The following is a 10,303-nucleotide window of genomic DNA, read 5'->3' on the forward strand; positions in this document are numbered from 1 at the left end:
AAGTTTTTCCTCTAATAATTATATTCTATTTGAGGTTTTTTTTTTTAGTTACCATAAAAATTTTTTTAATAGTTTCCGTTTTAGATAATATCAACAACACTAGTTGATAATACGGTTATTACTAATACAATATTTGGCCCATTGTTTTCTATCTATCTATCTATCTATCTATCTATCTATCTATCTATCTATCTATCTATCTATCTATCTATCTATCTATCTATCTATCTATCTATCTATCTATCTATCTATCTATCTATCTATCTATCTATCTATCTATCTATCTATCTATCACTACGAGGACAGCATTTTTGTAATCTTTATACCCCACCAAACTTTAATATAGGCTAACTATAATGTGACTCAGCACATTTAGCAAGCTGCTTTTTCATTATCATTGGCATTGCCTGGAACTGACTTCACACGTTGTTTAGTCCCTTGACTTGATGTTATAGCAAAGCGCTGCAGTGTACTGGCCTGACTATATTTAAAACGGCACCCTGCATTTTCAAGTGGGCCAACCAAGAATCAAGAAGTCTTTTTTTTCCTATTTAAATGCAAATGAAGTTGAATTAGGCCGTTTATTAGCTTAGAAATGAGAAGACACCTTCCTCTGACTCAGAACAGAGCACCAGACGTCTGATGTAAAGAGAACATCAAAGAGACAGAAAGCTCTCTGTTCTCTTACCCAGATCTATGTAACGCTTCCTGCCGAACCGCCGGCTGCCGTTCCCTCCGCTAGGACCAAGCGAGTCCCACCTGTGCCGTGAGGTCTGGCCGTTTTGAGTGGGCCTCAGCGTGATCACTCCACAACGCTCCCTACACAGGCACACAAACACAGAGAAACATCAGCACTCCTTTCTCCCACTCACTGCTGAGGGCATGATAAGGTCAGGCAACTAGACGGAAATGGAACCCACTCGGTTTTGATGACCACTTTACAGTCCTCTGGAAGGCCGAAGGCCTCGAAGCGCTTACGCAGCATGGACTGAGTGACGCTGCTCGGAAGGTTGTGAATGTAGATCACTTGGCACTTGTTCTGCAAATGCACAGCTTGTTAGAACAAATACGCTCCACAGCACTTAAAGGAAATGAACAAGATTGCAGATGCATGTATGTATGCCTTTGATAATAAGGTTAGTGCTGCAAGTTGGCTTGAAAACTCAACCTACCACATCATTCTCTTGTCCACACTTTGTCTTGCTCCTTTTTTCAGTTGCTTCGTGGCATGTCTCTGAGCTCTCATCGCTGAAAGAAGGATAACAGGGCTGAGTTATTCCAAATGGCAAAAGAAAGTAGCTAGCGTCTTGCTAATAGCAAGCTGCGCTGAGATTTATGCAGCATTTCCTTTAAAGACTGATGTAGGATATTTCACCCTGATATTACGAAAATTAACAATGGTTTTAATATAGTAAAGGTTTATGGTTTTTGGCGGATTGATTACCATTTGTATAACCACGGTTTTACTACAAATACCACAGTTAAACTATGGTTAGTGTTGAAAAACCATGGTTAATTTGTGGAAGAACCATGTTTTTTGGGGGGGGGGTATTTGTAGTGAAACCATAGTTAATTTTTGTAAGGGATCCCTGACTTCCAAACATTAAGGTATTTTACTCAAATGATGACATGTAAAGAAACAAAATGGAAATGCTAACATTAGCTTAGCCATTGTTTGACTGTCATCTTAGCAAATGATGAAAGATGTTCTGTAAGCCAGATTAACTTTTTATTTTAAATGCATCACTGGCAAACATGTTTTCTTATGTAATGCTGGTTCTGACATCGATATCGTTCCTCTGTGTTGTTATCGTTATAGCTGTGATGTGGATTTCCCTATTCTTCCTATTAGAAATTAGAATAATTATTAAAACTTTATTAGTTATTGTAATCATCCTTGCTGTGAACGTGTCTTGAAACAAGTAACACGCCTTATTAATAAATAAACAGTCATTATGTAAATGTCTTGTTAATCAGTAAATGCTTGTAAAAAGTTTATTTACAGGACATTAGACATCAGTTATCCAACTCTGTGCTAGCCACATGTATGGTATGTCTTTTGTTTATTTTTAGATTAATCTTGCATCATTAAGACACTAGGCAATAGTCAATAATAGGAATTATTAAATTATTTCTAGATAACAGCTTAACTACATTTTACAGCAGCCTCAACTATTCTTCAGAACTCTCAACTCTTCTACATGGTCGTGAATGCTTTTTAGAAGTCGAAATCCCATCATTAATAATTCCGACATGGTATGAACGCACCTTCATCGAGTCATTTCATTTCCCTGAGTGCTGCTATGTTTGTGTGACATCATACACGAGCATTTGGACTTCAACTGGCGATATATTGCACTTTTCGAAGTCGGAAGTCAGAAAGTTCAACAAAACACAGCGATAGAAAAGCCACCAGAGTATTCAGTACCTGAAGGGGAGTTTGCAGCTTGGTGAGGGGGGCGAACAGGAAACTGGGGACTGGGCGTCCAGCTCTGGGGTGGGAGAACGGACAGGTGAGGGTTCACTGGTCTGCTCTGGACTGGGCGTGAACAAAGCAGTGGTGGATTCGTCCTCAGTCGTTTGCTGGTGGTCAGGGACGTTCGTTAGGAGCCTCTCCTCCTGTCCCTCAATCTCCCAGTTCTTCACATCCATCTCATCCTCCTCCTTCTCCCCCACTTCCACATGGCACTGAGAACCGAGTGCCGCAGCCATTCTCTTGCGACTCTCTCCCAGGCCCAATAGGCAGTAATCGTGGTCCCCGTATGCACGTTGCATCCCACCCTTGGAGTCTGTGTCGCCCGTTTGGCCCATCCTGCGCAGCTGGGCGTACAGTTCTGTCTGCTCTGGGAGCTTGCGTATGTGCGCCCGCGCCAGGCACGAGCTCTTGGTGGTGTGCTCAGCTTTTCCGTCTGGTTTGAAGAGCTCATCCTCCACTGGTTTATGAGGGGGTGTGGTGGGGGGAGTCAGGCCTGGAAAACACACGCTCGTTAATCACTACGACACGCACATGAGCGCCACAACCAAATGCTCTAGAATATCACCAAACATTCTGTTATTAGTCACAGTGCACTGCAGGCATTCAATGACCATAATTAATGAAGAGTCAAACACAAACACGCATGTGTAATATATAATAATGACAAACTAACTTGAATCAGTTATTGTTTTTAGTGGTATCTCAGGCAATTAACACCATTGCTATTGCTCATACAAACCTCTAAAACTAAGTTCAGCAATGTATATAACATTTTTAAAGAGAATAAATATAGAGAATACTCAATATTTGCTATGTAGATGGTCCAGACTTGAACATTTGATTTGACAGGGTTCAGTAATAGCACTAAGCCCTTTACCATTCAGTTCATTTAGACATTCACTAACCTAATCTAGAAACGTCATTACCTACATTCTAAATCCTGTGCAAATACTGGCAAGCTACTAGCATGCGTGAGAACATATGAGGCGAATCAAGTGCTAATTGCTCACACAATGCCAAAAATGGCAACACTTATAAAAATACCCCTGACTAAGTGTGTAATATTACCTGCTGTGCCACACAATTCCACACAGAGAGTCTGCTCAAAGGGCTTGTTGGCATACTGCGTGTCTCTGATCAGGAAAATATGGAGAGAGAATATGGAATATATTAAACTTACATGGACAAGAAAAGGGATAGAGTCACAACAACACAATGCATTAGATTTACTGCTTAAGAGTTTTCTATTTGTAGCAGGGTTTGATTGATCTGGGTTATTTTACTCCACATCACGTCTGAGCTATGTATATGCATAAAACAACAAATGACTGTAATTGGTAGAAGAACCTTAGGGCTATTTATATAAAAGTTTTACTGTGAGAGACTGAGTGTTTTGTTACGTAAAAACAGCGACTATACAAGCCTCCTCTAGGCAATTTTAAAGATGGATGGAGTCCAATGGTGGTCTTAAACTTCAGTCCTGGAAGTGTTCCAGGACTCTAGAATAGATTAGATATGAATGGAACACATACCCATTGGATTTGGACGCCAGCGGCAGACAGAGGCAGGACCGTTTCTCTACAACCAGAACAACAGACAGTGTCATTGTTAGAGATCAGCACACACAGTAGAGTACCTGAACTGGCTCTCTGAAGATGCTTAATGGAAACGTGCTTAATGGTACATTATAGGTTCTTCAGATAAGCGTTTGGTTTCAGGGTTCTTTAAAGCACCAGTACATAGATGGTTTTCTAAAGAACTACAGATCAAAAACATTCTTTGAGGAATTTAAAAGGATAAAGGAAAAAACCATACCATATTTTTCTTTTCAAACGTTTCAAACCTATCAAGGTTTTTGGGGTGTAAAACTAACCTAGCTAACCTATTTATTATCTAATATATATATATATATTAGGGCTGTCAAAAGATTAATCGCGATTAATCGCATCCAAAATAAAAGTTTGTGTTTACATAATATATGTGTGTGTACTCTGTATAATTATTTTGTATATATAAATACACACACATGCATGTATATATTTAAAGTCCACATGAAATCAAAATTGACCATATTTACTTTGTTTGCCTAAATTGATCGTTTTGAGGTGAACAATTCATCCATGCAAGTCAATCCACACAAAAAAAATTTTTGGCTTCGTAATCTTGAATCAAAATCTGAAAATGCCCCTCCCCTCTGCATTGGAGGACCTTCTCTGATGACGTATGTTTGACGGCTTGGGTTGGGAAACGCTTAACCACTCCCCTCAAACCAGTCTGTTATAAGCAGAGATGGAGAGGAGGAGCGCTAGAGTAAAACCCTGCCCTCTGTTCAATATTCCGTTTCACTGGGAAATACGTCACAACACTGGAGAAAAGTAGTTTGCAACTTCCGGTTCACGCGGACTTTAAGAAATATTTGCATACATGTACTGTATATATTTATATAATTTATATTATATATATATAAATATAATTTTTTTATACATAAATGACAAATTTTTCTTAAATATATACAAGCATGTGTGTGTATTTATATATACAAATTTAATTATACAGAGTACACACACATATATTATGTAAACACAAACTTTTATTTTGGATGCGATTAATCGCGATTAATCTTTTAGCCCTAATATATATATATATGTATGTGTGTGTGTGTGTGTGGGGGGGGGGGGTATTTCTTCATTTTTTTATATATTTTATATTATCTTATTTTATTATTTTTCTTGCATGTGACAACAAAATATAAATTCCTGCATGCTACACCACACTGACAGTGTGGACAAAAGTTTTCTAAATATTAATATTTATGTATACTGTATTTGATCATTTTCTTTTCTCAGCCATTCAGTAATTTCTTTTTAAATTTCATTCTCAAGACAGATAAATATCAAAATCTAAACTGATATTTTATTACATTTTAATTCAGCAACTGAAAACATGTTCATTATGAATAATGATTTTTTATTTTTTTTTATCAATTAACAAATTCAGAGGCAAAAAAAGTGTCTTTTCATGTGAAGCTATAGCTTAAGGAGTACGTGCAGCATTTTTCCCCATGTATGTATTGAGGTGACTAATGTCTTACCGTCCCTGCTGGATGGGTAATGGCCTTCAGAAGCCTTGTGGGAGTTGGTCTTCTGGCTGCTATCAGAAGGAGGCTCAGTGGGAGGATGTTTGACCACGTTCTCCTCTTCCCTGGATTGCCCAGCAATAGGCTCCAACCGCCCACAGTTCTCACGGACTTTCTTAGCAAACCGGCTGGGGAAGGAGGCTAGCCGGCGAGAACGCCTGACTGAAAAGGAGCCTTCCTCTGGCTCTGGGCTTTTGGGGCGCTTTGTGGCCTTATGCGAGCTCTCACAGTCTGAGTCTTTAGCTTCAGCTTTGGGCTGACGTGCAGGGGAGGAAGAAACGTCAGCGCCGGGTCGAGTCGCAGCCCCTTTGCAGTGGATATAAGGGGGGCTGTGCATTCTGTAAGGCTTGCTTACGTCAAAGGAACTGACTGCCTCTAGCATCTCCTTGAGCAGGGAGTGGGCTTTGGTTTCCCTGTGGCGAGTGAAGGGCACCCTCGGTCTGGTCCCACTGCTGGTCTGGGGAGCCGGTCTCTGAGAGCTCTGAGGAAGGCCACGTGGGACCTGCGAGCTCTCAGGCTTGGTCTTTCGCGCCAAAGCCTCACGCTCTTTGCGATCCCAGCTGGCCTGTTTGCGTATCGGCAGGCAGTACGTGTGCATGTATTTGATGAGCTCCACTACTGAGTGCAGTTCCTTTTCTGAGGAGAACTGGGGCTTTGCTGGCTCAATGCACACCATGCTCTCACTCTCGCTGCTGGATGACTCCTCCTCTTCCTCCTCCGAGTCACTGTCCTCTTCATCCTCCTCTTCCTCTTCCTCTGTGTCCTCGGCCTCCCGTGCGGTGGTGAGGTGGCGGTGGAGTTCAGTGCAAAGACGACCGGTGGGCCTCACTGGTCGTGGCTTGCGCTGCTGTGTGCTTGATTTGTCCTTCTGTGGAGGGAGGAGGAGACATTTAATTTAACCTTTTGATATTAAATACAATATAATATAATAAAGCAATAAGCCTCAAGAGGCTGTCCATTACATGATTGTATTATGCTTGAGAGATTCTGTTTTTCAGTGCATGATGCAGAGTGGTGGATTACAACTTTTATAAAAAAATATTTGAAATAAATGTTGCTCTTTTGAACTTACTATTCATCAAAGAATCCTGGAAAAATGTATCACCGTTTCCACAAAAATATTAAGCAGCACAACACTGATAATAAGCTTAAGCAGCAAATCATCATATTAAAATGATTTCTGAAGGATCATGTGACAATAAAGACTGGAGTAATGAAGCTGAAAATTCAGCTTTGCCATCACAGGTATAGATTACATTTTAAAATATATTAAAATAGTTTAAATTGTCATACTATTTCACAACATTACTGTTTTACTGTATTTTTAATTAAATATATGCATCCTTGGTCTTGGTGCACATAAAAACTTCGTACTGACCCCAAACTTTTAAACGGCAGAGTATGAATGTATAAATTCAACATTTTTCATACATTATAATTGTGTACTATTTACACAATTATAATGTGCATGTGCATGTGTGGTTCAGGTATACCCTACATTATCCCCACATAGATGGCAATATCTGAAATCCATTCCTTGTGGGGACATTTTTTGGTCTCCATGAGGAGAACAGCTTATAAATCATACTAAGTGATGTTTTTTGAAAATGTAAAAATGCTGAAAGTTTTCTGTGATGGTTAGGTTTAAGGGTAGCGTATGGGAAAGTGTGAACAAGTACTAGTCAGGTGAAATCACTTTATCATTCTGACTGGATTATAAGAGCAGGCTGCTATATAAGGAGGGAAGAAGTGCTTCCAATCATTGCGTTCTTGTTTAAGCAATGGTTACCTCCAAGGAAATTGCTGCAAAGAATATTGAACCTGAAAGTACCATTTACCAGATCATCAAGAACTTCAAGGAGAGAGCAGTGAAGAGCACTGCAGTGAAGAAGGCTTTAGGACATCCAAGAGTGTCCAGCAAGCACAAGGACTATCTCCTCCTCAGGAGTCGGCTTATGAAACTGTGTCACCACCAGAGCATAGCTTGCTCAATATTGGCAGCAGAAGGGTGTGAGTGCATCTGCACGCACAGTGAGCAGAAAACTTTTGGACAATGGCCTAGTGTACAGAAGGGCAGCAAAGAAGTCATTTCTTTCCAAGAAAAACATCAAGGACAGACTTAAGTTCAGAGGAAAGTACAAGGATTGGACAGCAGATGACTGGTGCAAAGTTATTTTCTGATGAAGCCCCATTCCAACTGTTTGGGACTTCTGTAAAATCGATTGTCTGAAGAAGAAAAGGTGAACACTACCAAAAGTTCTGTCGTGCCAACAGTGAAGCATCCTGAGACCATCCAAATGTGGGGCTGCTTTTCATCCAAGGTAGTGGCTCTCTCGTAATTCTGCCCAAAAACACTGCCGTGAATTAAGAATGGTATCAAAAAGTCCTGTACTTCTCCCAACGGCCTAGGAGCAATTTGGTGAGGATCCAAGCATTTTCCAGCATGATGGAGCACCATGTCACAAGGCAATGAAGACAATGAAGTGGCGTGGAGATTATTTCACTGAAATTTTAGATCTGTTGCCAGCCAACTCCCCGGATCTTAATCCCATCGAGGAGCTGAGGTCAATCCTCAAAAGGCGAGTGGAAGAGCAGAAGCCCACAAATTGTGATCAACTCCAAAGAATAATAAGGCAAGAATGGATCGCTACAAGTCAGGATTTGGCTTGGAAGCAGTTATCCAGCAAGCCAGAGCGAATTGCAGAGGTTATGATGAAGGGTCAACACTGTAAACCTCTGCATATATTGAATGTTTTTGCCAATAAAAGCCTTTAAAACTTATGAAATGCTTATCATTGTCTATTATCAAATATTCTACAAATACTGAAGCTGCAAACTTTGCAAAACAGAGAATTTATATCACTGCTAATACTTTTGACCACAACAACAAATCGGCTTCAATCAGATTTTACAGAAATCCAATCAGACTTTACACAGTTTTGCTGTCATAAAATAAACAAACCACATGCGCCAAAACAGTTTTATCACTATAATGACAGAAGTAATAAATCGAAACACTTATAGTGATAGGCATTTGCTCATCTATGTGGAATGTAACGAGCTGTCTTTTGTAACACCCTTACTAACTGACCAAACATGCGAGCTACGCAATGCATCTGAAACCCCTAGAGGCAGAGGCATTTCAGAGTGTATTTTGCTCTAAGGTTACTGTGACAAATGTACCGAGGTTAGTTTCGAGATATTCTCTTGGTATCTGAGGAACTACTGCCTGTTTCTTTTTAAGTAATCTCAAACTCAGTGAACATTGCCCTTTAGGCTGTGGCTTTGGCATGACAGATGGCTGCACTCAACTCTAATGCGACAGCGGCCTTAGCCATGGTGCAATGTGCCAAAGCGTAGGGAGTGAATGAGGAACCACGGGCTTCACAGGCTTTAGAACTTTGAAGCGCAAATCCTCAGTGTGGTTTCTAAAGGCTGGCATAAGCTAATTAGGCATTAGCATTGCGGTGGGAATTCGCCGCAGCGTAAACAGGTAGTGAATGGTATGCACGCTTACACTGAGGTTGTTAACTCTATTTCCTATAATGTGAAGTATTCTTTTTGTTCCACATGTTTTGAGTTAATCCTGCAATCACAGTGGCTGGAACTTCCTCTCACCTTCAGCACGGGCCTCACGGGCTTGACGTGCTGGTTCCTGCTGCTATGGCGATGCACGCTGCCGTCTTTGTGCGACTCGAGGCCCGCAGGCACATTAGGGGGCGACAACAGGAGCTTTTTTAGCTGTGGAGGGAATGAGAGGTGAGGGATTAAAATTTGATGGCACACGATGCATTTAAAACTCAGACATTGCAAACAGAATCAATCTCTGACGTCTGCTTAGCAAAAAAGGTTTGCATTTTGTCTTTCAGTACTCAAACATGACACCAAAAGCTCCTGTGTAACGTTTAAAGCAGTTCTGTGCTATAGCCACTGAAAGAACAAGGCAGTTACTGGATATTCAAGAAAATCTGAAATGGAAGTCTGCCAGTCCTAAATGACCAGCGCAACCAGAGAAAGCAAAGTAAGAAGCAGCAGCACTGTGTTGTTTAGTCCCTTAAGCGATTGTTAATGTGCCAACTTGGCAGGTCTGTCCATGGCTCTCAGTGTCCATTGAGGAAACTGAAGGGGCGCTGAGGGTTTCAGCTACTGTGTACCAAACTGTTTTGGCATGCATCGGCCATCTATGCCATGAAAACATGTGCTCCACTGTCCCTGTTCCTGGTGCTTCAATGCACCCCTTGTTTCGCACACAGACTGGCCTCATTTAGGGGTTGAGGTGTAACTGTGACCATTGCCAGCAGAGGGGGCTCTCAGCTCTTGGGTAAGACACTAATACCCAGACTAAACTTTAAGACTTGAAGAGGAAGCTAAACTATACCGGAACAATTCCGTTGTTACTGAATCATCTTACATGGAAATCTATCTTTTTAGACTTGTAAATTTCAGGCATTTTTAATAAAGATGCTAGAATCAAAAGGTTACAAAAAGACTAAATAACTGACAGAAACTTTACAACATTTTGTAACTAAACTGTAACTAATGTTAACAAATTGAACTTTGTTGTAATATAAAAGTTTACATAAAAATATCTATAACAATACCTCTTGGTTTAATGATCATTTTGTTGTATACACCACTGTTAAAAAGTTTGGGGTCGATTCATGATACGGGGTACGAGAGAGAGAGAGAGT

General features: G+C 40.6%; 1 protein-coding gene across 1 annotated transcript in view; it reads right to left on the reverse strand.

Annotated features, from left to right (window-relative positions):
- The window catches only part of ppargc1b (peroxisome proliferator-activated receptor gamma, coactivator 1 beta), a gene marked incomplete at its 5' end in the record, with an annotated part of 51,005 nt that overhangs the window by 5,843 nt on the left and 34,859 nt on the right, over positions 1 to 10,303 (reverse strand). The window contains 8 exons of the mRNA XM_081382702.1: positions 689 to 819; positions 921 to 1,039; positions 1,173 to 1,248; positions 2,429 to 2,969; positions 3,545 to 3,609; positions 4,009 to 4,054; positions 5,568 to 6,480; positions 9,231 to 9,353. Of these exons, the coding sequence (XP_081238828.1) occupies positions 689 to 819; positions 921 to 1,039; positions 1,173 to 1,248; positions 2,429 to 2,969; positions 3,545 to 3,609; positions 4,009 to 4,054; positions 5,568 to 6,480; positions 9,231 to 9,353 (2,014 nt within the window). The remainder of the gene's footprint in view (positions 1 to 688; positions 820 to 920; positions 1,040 to 1,172; positions 1,249 to 2,428; positions 2,970 to 3,544; positions 3,610 to 4,008; positions 4,055 to 5,567; positions 6,481 to 9,230; positions 9,354 to 10,303) is intronic.

Source organism: Scardinius erythrophthalmus (genome assembly GCF_964197995.2).
Source record: "Scardinius erythrophthalmus genome assembly, chromosome: 13".
Classification (NCBI taxonomy): domain Eukaryota; kingdom Metazoa; phylum Chordata; class Actinopteri; order Cypriniformes; family Leuciscidae; genus Scardinius; species Scardinius erythrophthalmus.